General features: G+C 39.6%; 1 protein-coding gene across 2 annotated transcripts in view; it reads left to right on the forward strand.

Moving 5' to 3' along the window:
* Window positions 1-17,318, forward strand: part of ubr4 (ubiquitin protein ligase E3 component n-recognin 4) — a 67,684-nt gene extending 50,366 nt beyond the window's left edge. For both annotated transcript variants that reach the window (XM_088332137.1, XM_088332138.1), the window contains exons 70-106: window positions 250-394; window positions 604-689; window positions 772-859; window positions 931-1,124; window positions 1,212-1,451; window positions 1,556-1,694; window positions 1,790-1,915; window positions 2,157-2,285; window positions 2,376-2,725; window positions 2,879-2,969; window positions 3,045-3,129; window positions 3,253-3,380; window positions 3,587-3,716; window positions 3,810-3,970; window positions 4,083-4,192; window positions 4,333-4,474; window positions 4,560-4,641; window positions 4,707-4,880; window positions 4,978-5,099; window positions 5,220-5,417; window positions 5,531-5,611; window positions 5,680-5,767; window positions 5,880-6,007; window positions 6,380-6,487; window positions 6,582-6,695; window positions 8,463-8,653; window positions 8,746-8,919; window positions 8,996-9,095; window positions 9,185-9,403; window positions 9,497-9,610; window positions 9,676-9,818; window positions 9,896-10,021; window positions 10,142-10,336; window positions 11,050-11,274; window positions 11,386-11,476; window positions 13,569-13,731; window positions 16,603-17,318. In XM_088332137.1, the coding sequence (XP_088188263.1) occupies window positions 250-394; window positions 604-689; window positions 772-859; window positions 931-1,124; window positions 1,212-1,451; window positions 1,556-1,694; window positions 1,790-1,915; window positions 2,157-2,285; window positions 2,376-2,725; window positions 2,879-2,969; window positions 3,045-3,129; window positions 3,253-3,380; window positions 3,587-3,716; window positions 3,810-3,970; window positions 4,083-4,192; window positions 4,333-4,474; window positions 4,560-4,641; window positions 4,707-4,880; window positions 4,978-5,099; window positions 5,220-5,417; window positions 5,531-5,611; window positions 5,680-5,767; window positions 5,880-6,007; window positions 6,380-6,487; window positions 6,582-6,695; window positions 8,463-8,653; window positions 8,746-8,919; window positions 8,996-9,095; window positions 9,185-9,403; window positions 9,497-9,610; window positions 9,676-9,818; window positions 9,896-10,021; window positions 10,142-10,336; window positions 11,050-11,274; window positions 11,386-11,476; window positions 13,569-13,731; window positions 16,603-16,667 (5,245 nt within the window). In that variant the 3' untranslated portion in view covers window positions 16,668-17,318. The remainder of the gene's footprint in view (window positions 1-249; window positions 395-603; window positions 690-771; window positions 860-930; window positions 1,125-1,211; window positions 1,452-1,555; window positions 1,695-1,789; window positions 1,916-2,156; window positions 2,286-2,375; window positions 2,726-2,878; window positions 2,970-3,044; window positions 3,130-3,252; window positions 3,381-3,586; window positions 3,717-3,809; window positions 3,971-4,082; window positions 4,193-4,332; window positions 4,475-4,559; window positions 4,642-4,706; window positions 4,881-4,977; window positions 5,100-5,219; window positions 5,418-5,530; window positions 5,612-5,679; window positions 5,768-5,879; window positions 6,008-6,379; window positions 6,488-6,581; window positions 6,696-8,462; window positions 8,654-8,745; window positions 8,920-8,995; window positions 9,096-9,184; window positions 9,404-9,496; window positions 9,611-9,675; window positions 9,819-9,895; window positions 10,022-10,141; window positions 10,337-11,049; window positions 11,275-11,385; window positions 11,477-13,568; window positions 13,732-16,602) is intronic.
* The last annotated feature ends 2,884 nt before the right edge of the window (window positions 17,319-20,202 follow it).

The following is a 20,202-nucleotide window of genomic DNA, read 5'->3' on the forward strand; positions in this document are numbered from 1 at the left end:
TTGATCCTTTTTTGCAATTAAGTAATACCATTGTCTAAGAACAACTTTTAACCTAAAAATGGTGCACTTAAATCTACTAGGATTTTTTTTCCAAATCTAAAAAATTCTCGATCCATTCTGAAATTTTATTTTCAAAATTTGGCCACTCAGTGACACTTAACATACATAATAAAAAAAGTTCTTCTTTAGAAAAATATAGGTTTCTTTTATATGATATCATAACCTGTCAACGTCTGCAATTCCCACCAGGAACTCAAGTAAATCTCAACAGGAGTTGTTGTTGGAGCTCACGTGGGCCATATGGCCAGAGCTACCAGCATATGGCCGCAAAGCTGCACAGTTTGTAGACCTTCTTGGATACTTCTCACTCAAGACGCCTCAGACAGAGAAAAAGGTAAAAAGTCCTGGCTTAAAAATCCATTTTAGGTCTGTTCTATTAGAAGTAAAATACATAGTAGTTCTGAAATGTAATTTAGAAAAAATGAACATTATTTTTGTGCTTTTACTGTACCCTTAAATACCCCTGTTTGCCATGATATAAAATAACTTCATCTTGTATTTAGCTAGTCATGCACACCATAATCTTGTGTCCTCTATCTCCAGCTGAAGGAGTATTCTCAGAAGGCTGTGGAAATCCTGCGTACTCAGAACCATATCCTTACAAATCACCCTAATTCCAACATCTACAAGTATGTTGAATGTACTCTGCTATTATATAGTGAGTTTAATGTTCATTTGCAAACTTACAGTCTTTGTCGGCCTTTTTTATAGCACTCTATCAGGCCTGGTGGAGTTTGATGGCTTTTACCTAGAAAGTGACCCATGCTTGGTGTGCAATAACCCAGAGGTTCCTTTTTCGGTATGTATAGCAAGACTTGAGTCAATTTGGAGAAATATTTATCTTATACATGCTTTACACTTTCCCTTAAGAACATCAAGCTGTCATCCATCAAAGTAGACACCCGCTACACTACCACACAGCAAGTTGTCAAGCTTATTGGCAGCCATACCATTAGCAGGGTCACTGTGAAGATAGGTGACCTCAAACGCACCAAAATGGTTCGCACCATCAACCTCTACTACAACAACAGGACGGTACAAGCTATTGTGGAGTTGAAAAACAAGTGAGTTTGATGTATCCATTATTTAACGCCATGCTTTATTACTGACCAGTGGGTCACAATGCAGTCATTGTTTTCTGGGATTTTTAGACCTGCTCGCTGGCATAAAGCCAAGAAAGTACAGCTTACACCAGGTCAAACGGAAGTGAAAATTGACCTGCCCCTACCTATTGTGGCGTCCAACCTGATGATTGAGTTTTCTGACTTCTATGAGAATTACCAGGCTTCCACTGAGACACTGCAGTGTCCACGCTGCAGTGCCTCTGTTCCTGCCAACCCAGGGGTGTGTGGAAATTGTGGCGAGAATGTATATCAGTGTCACAAGTGCAGGTGAGGAAGATGCTTTCCCTGTGAAACATATTCTAACTAAGCTGTTTAAAATTAGTGCATTTTTTTAAGCGTATGCTGCTGTTTTTTTTTGTTTTTTTTTTTAGGTCCATCAACTATGACGAAAAGGACCCTTTTCTTTGCAATGCCTGCGGTTTTTGCAAATATGCCAGATTTGACTTCATGCTTCACGCAAAACCATGTTGTGCTGTGGATCCTATTGAGAACGAAGAAGACAGGAAAAAAGTGAGCAGTCACTTATTCTTACCTAAAAAATAAATTCCAGGATATTTCTTCCGTTAAGAAATTATTTAAATGGCAACATATTTTCATACTTCCAGGCTGTAACAAACATTAACACCCTTCTGGAAAAGGCTGATCGTGTCTACCACCAACTAATGGGTCACAGGCCCCAACTGGAGAGCCTTTTGTCAAAGGTCAATGAGGCAGCGCCAGAAAAGCCACAGGTTTTTGAAACATTTTGCATCTCTTCAACTTCAACTTTACTGTCAAATGTGCTGTATGCACAACATACGGCACAGATGAAATTGCGTCCTTTCTCCGTATCCAAACATGCAATAGATAAGGCCAAATACAAATAACCAATAACAACAAGAACAAATGCACTAGTTGTTACTGAATATGAAAAATATAAAAAATGGTTTGACACTGTAGTTTAATTTCGTTTCTTGGTAAAATGTCTCACAGGATGACACAGGAGCTGCTGCAGGTCTTGGGACGTCTTCCGCCAATGTAAACAGATACATTCAACAGCTGGCCCAGGAGTACAGTGGAGACTGCAAAACATCATTTGATGAGCTTTCCAAAATTATACAGGTAACAGACAAAATACTTGCGAAATCATTTACATGATTAACTCACTGCTTACATAACTGTTGCTGTTGATGATTGAAATTTTGCCCACAGAAAGTCCTTGCCTCACGCAAAGAGCTGCTTGAATATGACCTGCAACAACGCGAGGCTGCGACTAAGTCCTCCCGAAACAGCAGTAGCCAGCAGCCCACCTTCACGGCGAGCCAATACCGTGCTCTCTCTGTGCTTGGCTGCGGCCACACATCATCCAATAAATGTTATGGCTGTGCCTCAGCAGTCACGGGTCACTGTATAACACTTCTACGTGCGCTGGCTACCAACCCAGCTCTCCGTCAGATCCTTGTCCTACAGGGACTCATTCGTGAGCTTTTTGAGTACAACTTGAGGCGAGGTACTGCAGCCATGCGAGAAGAAGTACGGCAACTAATCTGCTTACTTACCAGGTACCGTGCACCTACCTATAACATGCCTGATTATTTTTGAAATAATATTAAACTAAATGGTCTGTAACATATAACTACCTTTGATTAATCACTCATGCTTTAAAATCATTGTTTCAAAAAGTAAGCAATTAAATTCTAATGTGTTTTTTGTAGAGATCACCCAGAAGCCACTCAGCAGATGAATGACCTTATTATCGCAAAGGTTTCAGCAGCCCTCAAAGGTCACTGGGCAAATCCTGACCTGGTATGTGTACTTGATCATGCAATGAGCTGCTCAACTGGGAATTCTGATTTAGACAGATTTTCTTTTATACAACAGGTTAGTAATCTGCAGTACGAAATGATGCTGTTAACCGACTCAATATCGAAAGAGGGAGGGTGCTGGGAGCTACGGCTGCGCTGTGGCAAGTGGCTGAGTTATTTTTAAGCAGTGACAAGTAGCTCACCAACACCTACATTGCACTCTCTGTCTAAATAATATTTGTACTTCCATTTTTAATGTGATTCATCTAAATCTTTATTTGCAGCCCTTAGTCTGTTCCTAATGTCGGTTAACGTCAAGACTCCTGTAGTAGTGGAGAACATCACCCTTATGTGCCTAAAAATCCTGCAGAAGCTGATAAAACCTCCTGCTCCCACGAGCAAGAAGAACAAGGTGACCATTGACTCTTCCTCACATCGCTTTGTTTTGTCTTATCATCAATTAAAATGTGCTGACCGGGTTAAAAGGTTAATGCATAGCCAAGTAAAAAATGCAAAGTTTTGAAATGAAGTATCACATAGAAAATATCATTTAAAGGTATGAGACCTTCTGGACATTTAGTTTTCGATCTTATCTGATTCACAATGTTATTGTTAAAGGATGCTGCGACTGAATCCCTGACCACCGTTAGGCCTTATAGTAATGAAATCCATGCTCAGGCCCAAATGTGGCTCAAGAAAGATCCAAAAGCATCATATGAAGCCTGGAAAAAATGCCTCCCTGCAAGATGTAAGTATTGTCCAGAAAAGCATAGAAGAGGTTTATTTTTGCTGAGTATTCACCTTGGTCTCCAATGCCTCTGCCAATTAACGGGCATGACAGGCCATGAGATGGTGACAAAACCCCAGGGAAAGGGTGAGATGCGGAAGCAGTATCTGCTGGAGAAGTATGTATGGAAATGGAAACAGTTTATGAGGTCCAGGAGGGGTGAAATCCTTTTCCCTCGCCTGCTCAGACTCAGCCACAACAATTGGCTGCGGCAGGTGATTAAAAATGAGGATTTTTTCCCCTGTGTGATGAATGGTGTTTTCTTTTTTTTTTTTTTTTTTTTTTTTTTAAAGAAACCTGTTGATGCAAGTCTCTTTCTTGCTTCAGGTACTTTTCACACCTGCAACTCAGGCCGCCAGACAGGCAGCTTGTACAATTGTGGAAGCACTCACAACAATCCCCAGCCGCAAACAACAAGTCTTGGGCCTTCTCACGAGGTTAGACTCATTGAATATTAAGGAGGTTGTTGACTATGTAATCGTTAAAAAAATCTATCGTTGCGTTTGCATACCAAGTCTCACATTACGAATAGCAAACCAAGGTATTCTTATCATTGTGCTTTCTTAATGCATGTTAGTTATCTGGATGAGTTGAGTTCAGCTGGAGAGTGTGCTGCTGAGTACCTTGGCCTCTATCAAAAGCTCATCAAACCAACACACTGGAAAGTTTACCTAGCTGCACGTGGGGTCCTCCCTTACATTGGCAATCTTATCACAAAGGTAAAGGATTAAATATCAAATATGTTTAAACTACAAACATATATATTGTGCAATAATTTCAAGTGTTTGCAATTGTACCTCGCAGGAAATAGCCAACCTGCTGGCACTGGAGGAGGCTACACTTAGCACAGATTTACAGCAAGGCTATGCTCTCAAAAGCTTTACTGGTATTAAACCAAACATTTTTAATCTATTAATAATATATTGGATTGAATTGGTGTTGTTATGGCAGGATTGCTATCATCATTTGTGGAGGTGGATTCCATTAAGCGGCATTTTAAAAGCCGGCTGGTTGGTACAGTGCTGAATGGTTATCTGTGCTTGAGGAAGCTTGTAGTACAGCGCACCAAACTAATCGATGAGACTCAGGACATGCTGCTGGAGATGCTCGAAGACATGACTACAGGTCAGCTGCAGTGAGCTTGTCTATTAAAGCCTATGCCAATCTTGTACTTGCACTGTGCACAGAGATACATACCTTACCTTTTTTGTGTTGTTCTCAGGTACGGAGTCAGAAACAAAAGCCTTCATGGCAGTTTGTATTGAGACTGCAAAGCGATACAATTTGGATGACTACAGGACACCCGTGTTCATTTTTGAGAGACTGTGTAGCATCATTTATCCTGTGAGTTATCTTTATCTCAGCTTTATCTCACATTATTATACTGTACTGTATTACAGAATAATCACTTGACAACCAACTTTGATTACTAATATCATTCGCTCTGCTTTATTTTCTTTTAAGGAGGAAAACGAGGTTACAGTGTTCTTTGTTACTTTGGAAAAAGATCCTCAACAGGAGGATTTTCTTCAAGGTCGTATGCCTGGAAATCCTTACAGTAGTAACGAACCTGGTATTGGCCCCCTTATGAGGGACATTAAAAACAAGATCTGCCAAGACTGTGACTTGGTGGCCCTCCTTGAAGATGATAGTGGCATGGAGGTAAAATAAGCCTATTTTGATGGACAATTCTTCGGTCAATATCTTATTCCTTTGCTCTGATTGTGGTTAAGCCAAGTCTTTGCCAAAACACATTGCATGTCTGTTTTCCTCAGCTTCTGGTAAACAACAAAATCATTAGCTTAGATCTTTCTGTCGCTGAAGTCTACAAGAAGGTCTGGTGCCCAACAAACGAGGTAAAGTTCCACACCAAAACCTCTAAAAATCACTTATCATCGAGTTAACATTGATTTTTCGTTTTAAGGGTGAGCCGATGAGAATCATTTATCGAATGAGAGGTCTTCTGGGCGATGCAACTGAAGAGTTCATAGAGTCACTAGACTCAACAACAGGTTCTATTACTTGATTGACTAGCTTATAATTGCCTCTTACTATTACACCTATTATGTCTGATAAGCTCTTTTCTGTGTGTCTTCAACATATGCCTTTATTCATACTTGTTAGACGAAGAGGAAGATGACGAAGAGGTTTACAAGATGGCGGGAGTCATGGCACAGTGTGGCGGGCTGGAGTGTATGCTCAACCGCCTGTCGGGAATCAAAGATTTTAAGCAGGGACGTCATCTACTCACAGTAAGTCCTTATAATACTTTATATAGAATCAGAGTCCCAAAATAAATTCTATGAGTAAGCACGCAAATATGAACAAGGTGCACTTAGCAGCAGTATGTCATCAAAAATGCTGTATTTTTTTCTTATGCAACTTTTTTTTACATATTGGTTGTTAAGTCTCTAGTAACTTCTTTTTGCATAAATGTTAACAATGGCATTTGTAGTATAACTGCAAAGGAGCAAATCATGAACTTCTATCGGATACTGTCGGATTGTATATAATTTATGAACTATGAAACCCTTCAGGAACTAATGTCCATTATGTTGTCTCGCAACTGTATGAATTAATTGTATCTATGTATCCACATTGAAAACATATTTTCATCTTTCTAGGTTTTACTGAAGCTTTTTAGTTATTGTGTAAAAGTAAAAATAAACCGACAGCAGCTTGTCAAACCAGAGATGAACACACTCAATGTCATGCTTGGAACTCTAAATCTGGTAAGATCATCTTTTGTTATGATGTGATCTATTTCTAACACTGTTTGTTTTACACATGTTTGTTGAAGAATGTCAATGTTGTTTTCCCTTTTAGGCCTTAGTGGCAGAACAGGAGAGTAAGGACAGTGGTGGAGCCTCAATAGCAGAACAAGTCCTGAGCATCATGGAGATTATTCTGGACGAAGCTAATGCAGAGATTTCGGAGGAGGTTGGTACCGAACAAATACAATGAAAACTAAAGGGTCACAGACGGTCAGGGGAGGGAGTAAAAACAAAAATTATGTATGTAACTACGATTCTAGAAGTAGTGCTTCAAGCACTAAATGACTAATACTTACTTAGTTATGAGGAATCACAAAAACAAACCTCACCAAGAAGCCCAGGCAGGGCCAAAGGACTATGTTAAGCGGTGTGCACTTAGACGGAGCAGAACCTCTAGACAAGCCACCGTAGCAAACAAAAAGTTGACTGGATGAACAAAAACCTCCCCTCGTGTCAATGTTCTAGTACTAACCACGCACGCAGCCTTTGGAGGGTGAAATATGCATCTCTGACCAAAGGGTCTTAAGAGTCCCGGCGACAGAAAAGGAAAATGACCAAGGATCTGGACCGTTTCTTTAAAGCAGAAATCAGCGGTATGCAATTGCCAAACGAGAACAAAAAGGAAGTGAACCTGTGGCAATACCTGATTTTATGCACCCTCTAGAGCAGGGGTTGGTAACCTTTTGGACCCAAAGACCCATAAAAGCAAACATTATTTTTTTGAAAGAGCCACACCATATATTTTAACAAAAAATTCAACGTAACATCCAAACTCCCTCTCCAGACAAAAGCTAAATCTTCAGCATATTTAATTTAACTGTGTGTCATTTGATGATTTGATCAATTATCTTAAATAACAATAATAATGTCAGGGTCTGTGTCCCCCTATATCAATAAAAATATACCACTTTAAAATGTGTCTCCCTCACTCAGTTAAGAGTGTTGTGGCTCATTTTGACCATCATTTATATTCTAAATAATAGTTTTAAAAGAATGTGCAGGCAAAATCATTTTGTAAAAATACTGCAAACAAGAAGGATATCGTCGTATTTACCTTTGGAACAGACCATGCTGAGCGAGAGAGAGCTTAGGGAGTGCTGTGTGCAAAGATCTGCCCAGTAGCTCAGGAGGTAGAGCGCTCGTCTTTGGATCAAGGGATCTCAGTTCGAATCCCGGCTCGTCCGTGTTACATGTCGAAGTGTCCCTGGGTAAGACACTGAACCCCTAATACCCCCAATAAGCAGGTTAGCGCCTTACATGGCTGCAAGGCCGCTATTGGGAAATGTGGAGCACATTGTAAAGCGCTTTGGGAAGTCTTTGACTTGAAAAGCGCTATATAAATGCAGATCATTTCATTTCATTTTCACCTCTACTGCTCACCCAATCAGATTTATTTTTGTGGTTTGCTAGCGTTTTGGGTTTTTTTACAATTCCATGGGTTTTCATCTTAAAGTATCTCCACCATGAACTTACGTAGTTTAATGGGCATCTATTTAAAGGATTTCTTTGGGACCTACTGTCAATGGGGTATGTTGGTGTGACACCCTGACTGTAAACTGTAGTTGACAATGTGCTCTGTATAAACTGTATTGGACCAGGAGAAATCTCTGTGTTGCTCCAGCCTCACATGTACCAAAATCTGTCACGTATCACACAAGCCACAGAGAAACGTGCAACAGTAAATTTTATCTCCAATCCTGATGTACTCATGAAAAGAAGCTTGCGAGCCATAGGTTCCCGAACCCCTGCCCTAGAGTCACACATGGGTGTCACAGCTGACAATTTTGGTATGCATATATCAAATTGCGCACGCGCAAAGGGAATATTCAGTTGTTGAAGTCCCCATGAGATAGAACTTCCCACGTCTATAGAAACCGTGACCTAATTTAACAAGGATGCCCATGTTTCTAATCATTTATCCTTGTTCTTTCAGGGTAACTTGTTGCTGACTGGTGACAAAGATCAACTTGTTATGTTGCTGGATCAGATCAACACTCCATTTGTGCGTTCCAACCCCAGTGTGTTGCAGGGTCTCCTTCGCATCATCCCATACTTGTCGTTTGGCGAACTGGAGAAAATGAGGATATTGGTTGAGCGCTTCAAACCATGCTGCAGCTTTGACAAGTGAGTTACTCTGGTGGTCTCATACGTCTCAATTTCTTAACGCCATGTTTTCAGTATTCTTTGAGATTATTAAAACTTTTATGTCCTTTCAGGTACGATGAGGATTGTAGTGCAGATGATAAAGTTTTTCTGGATTGCTTCTGTAAAATTGCTGCTGGAATTAAAAATAACAGTAATGGCCATCAACTAAAAGATCTTATTCTGCTAAAAGGAATCACTCAAAATGCACTGGACTATATGAAGAAACATATCCCAAATGCCAAAAAGTTTGTTCCTTTATATCCCTACAACACGTGAAAATTGTCTACACATGCTGAAGTTCTGCCTCTTTTTTCTTGTTAGTCTGGATGCCGACATCTGGAAGAAGTTCCTCTCTCGACCTGCCCTGCCCTTCATTTTAAGATTGCTCCGCGGCTTGGCTATGCAGCATCCCCCTACACAGGTAGTTTATTCCTTGTACTTTTTTCACAATTACATTTGATTAAAACCGTGATCTTCATAATCGTCAAATTTTACTTTTTTTCTGCTCAGGTTCTGATCGGCACCGATTCAATTCCTAGCCTGCACAAGCTGGAGCAGGTTTCCAGCGATGAAGGCATTGGTACGCTTGCAGAAAACCTTCTGGAAGCTCTTAGGGAGCACAGTGACGTTAATCTGAAAATTGAGGCAGCGCGAAGGGAGACAAGAGCAGAAAAGAAGCGTATGGCCATGGCTATGAGACAGAAGGCCCTGGGAACGTTGGGCATGACGGTACACTGGTTTCACTTTACTAGTGTTGGATTTTTTTTTCTGTCATCAACAAGCTTGAAAAACTAAAACATTGTGTGTGCATTTGGATTTCAGACTAATGAGAAAGGTCAGGTGGTGACCAAGACTTCACTATTAAAACAAATGGAGGAGCTGATAGAGGAGCCAGGCTTGACTTGCTGTATTTGTAGAGAGGGTTACAAATTCCAGGTACAGTACACTTCCTGGTGTTTTAGTAGGCTGTGGCAATTTAACAAGTCTGCTTTTGATTGCAGCCTACCAAGGTTCTGGGTATTTACACTTTCACAAAGCGGGTGTCATTAGAGGAATTTGAGAACAAGCCTCGCAAGCAGCAAGGCTACAGCACTGTGTCGCACTTTAATATTGTCCACTACGACTGTCATCTGGCAGCTGTCAGGTAGAAACATTTCTTTTCAAGAATACGTACTCTACAAGATTTTCTTTTAATTCACATTGCTTTGACCGTGATTGCAGGCTGGCCCGTGGGCGGGAAGAGTGGGAAAGCGCTGCTCTTCAGAACGCTAACACCAAGTGCAATGGACTGCTTCCTGTTTGGGGGCCACATGTGCCAGAATCGGCATTTGCTACATGTTTAGCAAGGTAAAAACAATCACCTCTTCTCCGTAGACTGGGGACTTTTTGATGAGAACGTATAAGTGATGACCTGTTTTTTTGCCATGATTTGTCCCAATTTTAAGACTCTGCATTTGCTCTTTGCAGACACAACACATATCTGCAGGAGTGCACAGGCCAGCGCGAGCCCACATACCAACTCAACATCCATGACACCAAACTGCTGTTCCTTCGTTTTGCTACGGAACAATCATTCAGTGTGGACACAGGAGGAGGCGGCAGAGAAAGCAACATCCATCTCATCCCTTACATCATTCACACTGTGCTCTATGTGCTCAATACGTAAGAGAAAAAGGCAGATTAGCCAGTTGCAAAACATTTACCAAATCAATTGTATTCCTTTTATCAACAGGGTTTGTACGGGTCCTTAAAATCTTTGAAAATGATTTAAAATAGTTTTTTCAATGATTGAAAAGTTCTAATTTTGGGTGAAATACTTGTAAATGCTTGGAATTGATGCTATGTTTTTCAACAAGTATGCTTAAAAATGAGCCAGACACTACTTTCTGGTAGCTTTACTTTGCCTTTCCCACGTGATTAACGACAGCTACCATTAATTTGTATGGCATTGCCTTATCAAGCTTCATTGGCCCCTACAAGTCGTGACCAAGAGGACAAGTGCATGCGACACCTAAACACAGCACTATGAAATGTGTTTAGTTAAAGGAATACGTATCGACTGTGGAGATTTATTATGGGCCATGCAAAAAAATAAAGGTAGCATTTCCTAGTGGTAAATTGTAATTGCAAGAATATTGTGCAACTGAAAATATAAGCGACATATCACTGTCATTTTTACCCTACACCCATATAGGGAGAGATTTGTCTCAAACATATTTACACACGTATTGTTCAGATCCACAAATATATTCGCAATTTCCTCAAGATCTAAATATCGTATGTCTTGATAAATGCACACGCAGGATTGTGTGAAGTACACTCGAAATCAAGGGCCTCTGGTCATCCGGAATATTGGTTTCCCCTCCACTCTGCAGGACACGAGCAACTTCTCGGGAGGAAAAGAATTTGCAGACCTTCCAGGAGCAGCAGTGTGAGAAATGGTTGGAGAGCTCGTACGAAGTGGAAGGGCCACACTACTTCACCATCCTGGCCATGCACATCATGCCACCTGAACGCTGGAGGACCTCACGGATTTACTTCCTGCAGAGACTCCTGGTCAACGCTCATGCCCGCAAGGTGTCAGCGAGCAGCGTCAACAAGTATGGCCCGAGTTTGAATGCTCATCAGTGTCAATTCTTTTTCTTTTTTTTTTTCTTCCCTCTTGTGAACTGAACTGAGCCCCTCCTCACTTTTTCTTTACTCCTCCTCAGACTTACAGATAAAACACCAAAGGAATATGCAATTTATCGCTCCCCTCTTCTCTTCTGGGGCCTGGTGGATCTCGTCTATGACATGTTCAGGGTAATGCACCAAAACATTTAAAGTGGTTCTTTATAGGGGACATTGTGAATTGAAGCTTTGCACACGTGTGACTTAACCATGTGACGACACCATGACGGACGGTAGTAACCTGTAAAAAACAGTGGACGAGGCCAGTAAATAGTAGACAACAATACAAAAAAAGTTATAATATTCAACAAAATTGTCAATGACTAGTCGAAACGAATATTTTGCAGCTGTCAGATGAGGTGGCTCACCTTGTCAGGAATTGCAAAAAACTGTATTTAGAGAAACGGAGGATAACATTAGTAATGCTAGCTTGTGAGTGATGCAGTCCTCCTCCTGACATATTCAGAGATCTAAACAAATCGTTTACTCTGCCAGTCAGATCCATACCATCTGTCACAATATATTGTAAATGGAGTATCCCAATACACCGGCGCTGATCTAAAACCTTATAAATGTCTGGATGCTTACCAGTTCTTGGTAGCTGTTGCGCGTTACTTTGTATCTAATTTTTTGGGGAATGTAAAAGAACGGAAAGCACGTGGCATTTGCACCCTGTATGGAAATCACGTTTGAGCATGTTGATAAAATTTATTTTGGCAAAATGACGTTTCTCTTCTGAATGTTCGTCTCTCATTTTATCCATTGATAATTTGGCAGTTCATTTTGGCATAATAAGCTTTATGGTGGAGCACATAATAATTTTCAGTACATGTGATATTTGGAAGAATACTTTTTTAATTCCTTGGACTAATCACAATAGTAGTTGGTATGTAAAGGCAATGATAAGATGCTAACATAGCTCTAGCACTAGTTAACTCATTATTTTGAGTGTCTTTGACGTGACTCGTACATAATTTACATACAATTGCTCGGAAATACATCAAACGTAGCCTGTAAAAATGTCTTCTGCAAATCCCAGAAATCGTCTGGGCTGCCAGTGATGGCCTGGGCACGAGTCCTTTTGGTCTACTTGCAGATAAACATCGTCGTCTTCATCAAAAGGGATACATTTAAAAATCGGGCTTACAACCTTGCACAGCAATCAATCACCATCGTAAAAAGTGTTGTTTATATATTTGTTTCAACTCAAATAATTATTCAAGTGCTGAACGCTAGGGCTTTTCTGCCGTCCAGCATGGATGTCATTCTGCTGGCAAAGGAAACGTGACGTCTTGTGCAAAAAAAGTGTAAGGCTTCAACTGACTATTTCAGTAGTCGACGGCTACTCACCTTAATGTAGAAACGATTCGTCAAATAATTTGATTTTAAAATAAATTAGCTTGAAGTTGATCAAATTGTATTAAAATGAACACAACAATAAATGGTACAATGAAGAAAAAAAAAAACGTTAAGGCGCAGTGCTCGGTCAGAAGAGGCATAAATTCATAAATAAACCTCTTTCTATTTTAAGGGACAGACAAATAAAACATTAAAATTAAGAACAAAACCAAGAATAAGCTAATAAGCAGCTGTAGAATGGTAAATAAAACAAATGTGTGCATTTTGTGAAGCACCTTTAGTGGTCAACTGCAAAGTCTGTAACAAAAGTACTTAATTATCCTTAACAGTTTGAAAAAAAAAAGTTATGAACTTATTTTTGTCATTTTTAACACTGTCACAAATGAGTTATGTTCTTTGGACTGCATGCATTTATTTTTAAATAAAATTTTCGGGCACAGCCTGGCATAAAGCTCGAACTCTTTTTATAGTGACATATATCTGTACAAGTTGTATTCTGTATGTCATCACAAGCGGATTGTCTTGTGAATCTTACCGAAGCGAGTCAGATACAGTGATTGCCCGCTATCTCGCTGCTTCAGGTACCCCCAAAATTCTTGTGAAAGGTTGGGCAAAAGAATGAGAAGAAAAATTCTATGGTTTTGTCACTTTGAGTCTCCGTACTTTGTATTCTTCCTTTTGCTTGAGAGCACTAGACAACACAGCAACATCTAGTGACCAAATATTACTAAGTTTCCCTTTAAATTCAATTAATCCTGCTGCCATGCGGGTGACTCATTTTGATCATTTCTCAAATTTGCCAACTAAGTCTGAAACGGTGAGCATGATGTTGACCCTTTTTTTTTTCTTTCTTTCCCCTCCATAGAAAGTCCCCACCAGTAACACAGAAGGCGGTTGGTCTTTCTCGCTTGCCGAATACGTGCGTCACAATGACATGCCCATCTACGAGGCTTCCGAGCGTGTGCTCAGGGCTTTCCAGGATGAGCTCATGCCCGCCGAATCCTTTGCAGAGTTCTTTGATGTTGTCGGTTAGTATTACACACGATTAGAGTGTCACAGTGATTAAACTTATTTTGGATCATGCATCAAAGATTTTGCACGATTTCACTTGGTAAAGAAAAACCAAATGACCCGCATCAAAACTTTATATTTCGTACAACCCTCATAAAAGACATTGATCGAAAAACTTCCAAAGAATGACCTTACATTTTGGACGACAAAGTGCACCAACATTCTCAAATTTCAATTTTGTCTACAAGCTTCACGGTATTGTAGATTGCAGGCTCAAGCCCCGCGCCAACCAAATTTGGGAATTTGGCTGCAGAACGCCAACAGCGCTGTGCCCGCACACACCTGAAGCCATTTTTAGCTCTACTGCGTCACACATTTTCAGATTATGTGACCATTCAGGATGGAAAACACCAGAGCAATTACGAAAACGAGCCCATGTTTACTATTACGCCGAAAGAGAACGCAGATAAGGGCTGCGTTTCATAAAAAGTGAGCTCTAGATTTCTAGACAGAAGCACTGTCCTCCAGGTGCTTGAAATCCTTGACACTGTTTAAATGTTATTTGTGTTTTCAAGGAATGAATTGTGGGTAAAGTGCTTGTAAATGCTCGAGTTTGTTGCCATGTTTCTCAACATCTCTCCTTAAATCTGACCCCTACACTGGTGGCTTTGCTTTCGTAGCATTTTTACTTTGTGATTAACAGCAGCTGGCATTTGTTTGTATGGCATTTTACTATGAAATGTCATCGCCCCTTCGGGTCATGCCAAAGAGGACAGATGCATGCTACACCTTAACACGACACTATGAAATATATTAGGGCAAGGATTACGTTGTTATGTTCATTTATTATGGGCCATACAAAATTTAAGGTAGTGTTTCCCAATGGTAAATTATAATGGGAAGAACGTCCTGCAAGTGAAAATGTAAACTACAGTATATATTACTGTCATATTTACCCAACACCTATATAGGGAGAGATTTGTCTCACAAATATTTACACACGTTTTGTTCAGATCCACAATTATATGGCAATCAAATCAAGATCCAAAAATCATATGTCTTGATGAATTTTCATGCAAGATTAAAAATCACGAATGTAAATCAGATATTATTGTGGATATGCAAAATATGATTTCTTTATGTTACTGGAGAGATTGAAAACATTTCTTGTCAGTCCTTTAAAAATTGCTTGAATTTGGCCATATAAAAAAGTACAAACCCTGCTAAAGGCAGTTTTATTTGTATCAAGCACCAAAGATTTGGTTCCAATTTGTACATGGTAAAGGAAAACAAAATGACGCGGATAAAAATGTTATATTTTGAACAACCCTCAGAACGAAATTGACGACCGAGTAACACAATTATCAAATACGTTTGATACTTGCCATTTTCCTCCAAAAAGTGCTTCAGCACACCCGACTTCAAGTCTACTAAAAAAATAGCATCTTATGGGAAAAAATTCATCCAAAAATCATGAATGTTGAAGCTCCCTGACTCCATGTTTCCAGTAACAATAACAGAAGTTGTGATTAATCATACAATTACAATCTGAGCTTTTTAAACCACTCATTTACTTTACTGGTCTATTGTTGCCGGGCAAAAAAAAAAATCCCGCCACCAAAAAAAAAAAGGATATAGGCTGCATCATAGTTAAAGCCGCAGTATTTGAAATATAGTAAAAAAGTAGTGGTTTGTAGCATAGATCAGATTGGGCCTAAGAACTCCAGAGGGATGCAACCCAGGCCTGCAGGTAAAGCCTGACCCAGTCCGACCAGTTTGAATTGCAGGACTGAGCCCGAAGTGAACACACAATTTCATATTTTATTTGTGAGGACTCAGGAGGAGGAGAGGTGACTTATGATAACAGTTTAAAGCCTGTCTTTTGTAACAAAATCTAATTTAAACAAGACTAAGTAACGATATACATCTTTTATATTTCTGTGTCTTCAGAGGTTTCATTAACTGAAAATTTTCCATCATTGATGTATTTTAAGGCTGTCATTTTGATGGGTTTTTCTAAAAAGGCCGCGAGTCAGGCCTAGATTGTCAATCATTATGTTTGGCATAATGATTGACAATCTAGGCCTGAATCGGGCCAAAATTTGGGTTGGGTTAGACTCTGGGTTGGGCTTAAAGCCCCAGTGTGTAATATTGCACTGTTGTATAATGTGAACAAAAAAAATATTGCCACAGCATACGGTAGACTAACATGGCAGCAGGTATAGATTCCACTATGTAAAAGAAATGCAGATTTCTCGACCTATGATTTTTTTTTTTTTTTTTTTAGATAACATTGACATGATAGTCCATTTAGTTTTTCCTAATATTCAAATCTATTTATTTGTTTTTTTGTTTTTTTTTTTCAGAATGAACATTATACTGCTAATCATTACACACTGTCCCTTTAAGATCTTACCTTGAGTCTACAGGTAAGATTGGGCCTAAAAAGAATTCCAGCCGGGCCGGTATTAAAGCCCGATCTAGCCCGGACCTAACCAATTCATTTGATATGAGTGAGCAAGCCCGAAACAAACCCTAAAATTTTAAGTATTTCTTGTGACGACATGGGAGGAGCTGGGAGCGAAGCCTGGCCTGAACCCGAACGCAATGATTGGCATTTTTGGCCAGACCTGACTTGTATTTTAGGTCAGGCCAGGGCTCAAGATCTTATCTCTACTCTAGGCCTTTGGCAGATGTAATACATGGCATTTTTTTGTATAAATTAATTATGTAACTCGTCAATGTAGAAAATACTTTTTTACCCCATTGGCTGAAAAAAGGTGCTCATGTTAGGCTTGTAGTCCGGAATTAACGGTATATTCAAATTATTTCAATCAAATATTGTCCAGTAGAGTAAACCTTGATAAAATTTTCTTGTCTCCTTTCAGGCCTCCTCTCCGAATTCCCCGATCCAGACATCTTCCTACAGGATTTGTTGAACTCTTTACCCTGATTGTCAGGGTCATCCAATCTGCACAGCAAATCCCGATCCAAACCCCATCGCAAGTTCGTTCCGAACAGCCACCAAATCGTCACTTTTTCTCTTTGTGCACACCGTGTATACGCCATCTTCAAGACCCCCATTTTCCAAACCCCGAACATCTATTAACATCTTCAATCGAACCTAAAGCAGAATTTATATGTAATCTTCTAATATACTTGAATACTATAAATTCCGTGCAAAACAATAACGGCTGACAAGGCGCCACAGGAGCCGCTGGTTGGAAATCGGTCCCCGACACGAGGAGAGCCACATACGATCGCATCTTGTTTTCCTTTTTTTTTTCCCCCCCTATTTAATGTTTTGTTCAGCTTGTTAAAAGAAAACGCCTCACGTGCTTGTGATCAAACTCTCCTCCTCTGCCCGTCGTGTATGGTTCTAACTGGAATTGAGTGAAAGACGCAGTTTTTGTGCAGCGTGTATGGGCAAGGTTTTTTTTTTTTTATGTTCATTGGTTTGGCGAGTCACTGCAAGAAGGAGGGTATTGATTAGCAAAATTGCCTTGGTCAAGTTAACCTTTTGTCAAGAGTTCATCTGTTGCAGTGTCATTGTAGATCTCCTGTTGTAGAACATAATAAAAAAGATTTACGTTATATCAAGAAACCAATTTCTGGTCTTTTTTTTTTTCCTGAAGGGGTTTTCATTTTTTAATTAATTCTCAATAAGTGCTCCAAAAAAATTAAACTCCATATCGACCCTTAAAATCAAGAAAAAAAGGCAGCCATGAAGCTGCTCTTTCTGGCCAGCAGGGCACCACCGAGTTTTCTGTTCACCAACTTTGAGCAAATATGGTGGCGTTTGCCCGCTGAATGCATGGCGTGAACTTGATTCACTTTATTGTTCATTCGCCCGCTGCTACCGTTGTTCAAATGTTGCTGAATGTCTGCTTTTTGAATTAGCCCTATGATTAATAAAGTTGATGTCTGGTTATCATGAACTCTTTGAAATTATTTACAAACTCTTGAATCGCAGCACAGAATGTCCAGACCATTGAACGTAGTGGGTTTAGGGTTGTTCACAATGTAATTTTGTTTCACTTTTGACCACCTGTCAAATTCATTTATAGCTATAACAAAAACACTCTTAAATAGGCCAATTCGTATATTAATTGCATATGAAGTGTGGTTTAGCCGGAGGAATAGGGGTCCTTTTGAGGCTCACACCTAAATTATTATTAAGGGATATAAGATTTGTTTATTGTTTTCCCTTTCTTCTCATTTCTTTTATACCAATATTTACTTTTGTTTGTGTTTATCAATTTTGCATTCTAAAAAAAAAAAGGCATACCAATTTAATTATTTTTCACTATAATTTATTCAACTCCGGGAAGTCTTGAAGACTAAACGTGACAAAAGTAGGACACAAACACCAATTTTAATTAATTTACAATTTTAAAGTATTTGTCTTTTCTCTTTAAACAAATTCATTAATTATCTGCACTGCCTATCCTCAGTAGGGTAGCGGGGATGCTGGAGCCCATCTCAGCTATCTTGGGGCTGTAGGCAGGGGACACCCTGAATTGGTTGGCAGCCAGTCTCAGGGCACAGAGGGACAGACAATTCGTTGGCTCATTCACACCTAGGGGACAATTTGGACCGGCCAATTAACCTGACATACATGTCTTTGGAATGTGGGTGGAAACCGGAGTGCCCGGAGGAAACTCACGCAAGCACGGGGAGAACATGCAAACTCCACACAGGAAGGTTCGATCGTACCTCAGAACTGTTCCGCACGTGCGCTAACCACTGCGCTGCCGTACTGCTCTTTACACAAATGTTTAGCTAAATATAGGAACTTTTGTTATATTTTTGTTATATTCCATATCTATAGCAGAAAGGAACTAAAGCTTCTTTAAACTTCTGCAAAGACACCCAAGTTCTATTTTTAGTTTTTTTGTATTACTTGAAATAGAGCGTCCGTGACTTATTTTAAGTAAATAACACTGTGATGGGTTTCCTCAATGTTCTATGGTTGGTTAATGATAGTCAGCAAATACTGCTACAGTTGGTGCTTTGCGAATGACGGCTTTGGCGACATCCAGTGGACGTATTTAAAGCTGCAGGTCTGATGTTCGATTTTCTCATGTGGTACTTTCAGCATTGTCTTACGGGCCACATAAAATTTTGTGGTGGGCCACATTTTGCCTATGTGTTTGACATGTGCTATGTGCTATGGAGAATCTTTAAAAAAATGTTTGCAAAAAAAGATAAATTATTGTTAAAACAAGAAACAATCACTGCTAATGATGCAAAAAAAAATTAAACTGCGTAAACAAAATCAAGTTCACCAATTCCACTGTTAGCATGTTTTTATTTGAACGTGTCAACAAAAAACAAACATTTCACTTCAAGCAGCAGTTTGACGGAATGTGAACAATTCTTCAACTTAAGAGCAGTCAGAATATTAGAAGAGTTCTCCCAGTTAAGTGCAATACACGGACAATTACAACTGACCAAAAAACATTGATTTAGCATCATGCTAACAATTACAAACCCAAAAGTGGGTCAAATCTCTCAGACATTTTACCCTCTGTGCTACTATGTAATTTACATAATTCTTTTGAACATACGTACCATAATTCCCGGACTATAAACCTTGTAGATTTGAATGTGGCTAAAGTATGCATTTTCTCTAATGGCGGCCTGAGGCACTCGAGTGGAACAGGTAAGAGTGAGACAGGATGTATTGAGGAAGATGCAAGTCACAAATGCAAATAAATATCATAGAAGAAGAAATTTTACATTTGGAACACGCTTTCTACACAAATGAAATGAGCAGAAACTGACCATCTTTATTAAAAATGCAAAAAAAAAGCACATGACGCAGCTTTCAAGTTTAAAGCAATCGAGCTGGCGGATAAAGAAGGGAACCGAGGTTCTGCACGTAAATAAACCAGGCATGTCCAAAGTCCAGTTGCGGCCCGTGATCAAATTTATACTAGCCTGCGGCCTCTGTCATAAAATAATATGTGGTCCGTCAGTAATGTTGACCGTGCTATAAAATCAATTTGTATTCAAGAAAAATCTCACAATTGCACGAGATGAAGGCAGTAGCGCTTGGCCCCTTGGCCTTCTGTGAGAACTTTAGCCCATCCCATTTCATGGCGAAAAGATAAAAAAAAGAAAAGTAACTATGAGGGACACCGCTTCCAGTATAAATTGTAGTATTTTTTCATTAAAATCCAAAACAACTGCGTCTGTCTAATTTGCAAAGAAACTGTGTCTATTTTCAAAGAATGTATCAAGAGGCACTGCCAGAAGAACTATGCTGACTATAAAAAGCTAACTGGAACCGAACGCTGTGAAAAGGTGAAGCAACTGGAAAATGTTTTAACGGCACAGCAGCGCCTTCTCACGAGACCCTGCAAGTCAAATTAAAAAGCTAAAAAAGCGAGCAACGAGTTTGCGATGCAGATTACCAAGCACTGCAAATTTTTTACGGAGGGTGAATTTATGAAAGACTGTTCAAAGACTGAATAGTCGGCCGT

This window comes from Urocampus carinirostris, chromosome 3 (assembly GCF_059441175.1).
Source record: "Urocampus carinirostris isolate Australia breed hairy pipefish chromosome 3, RoL_Ucar_1.0, whole genome shotgun sequence".
NCBI lineage: Eukaryota > Metazoa > Chordata > Actinopteri > Syngnathiformes > Syngnathidae > Urocampus > Urocampus carinirostris.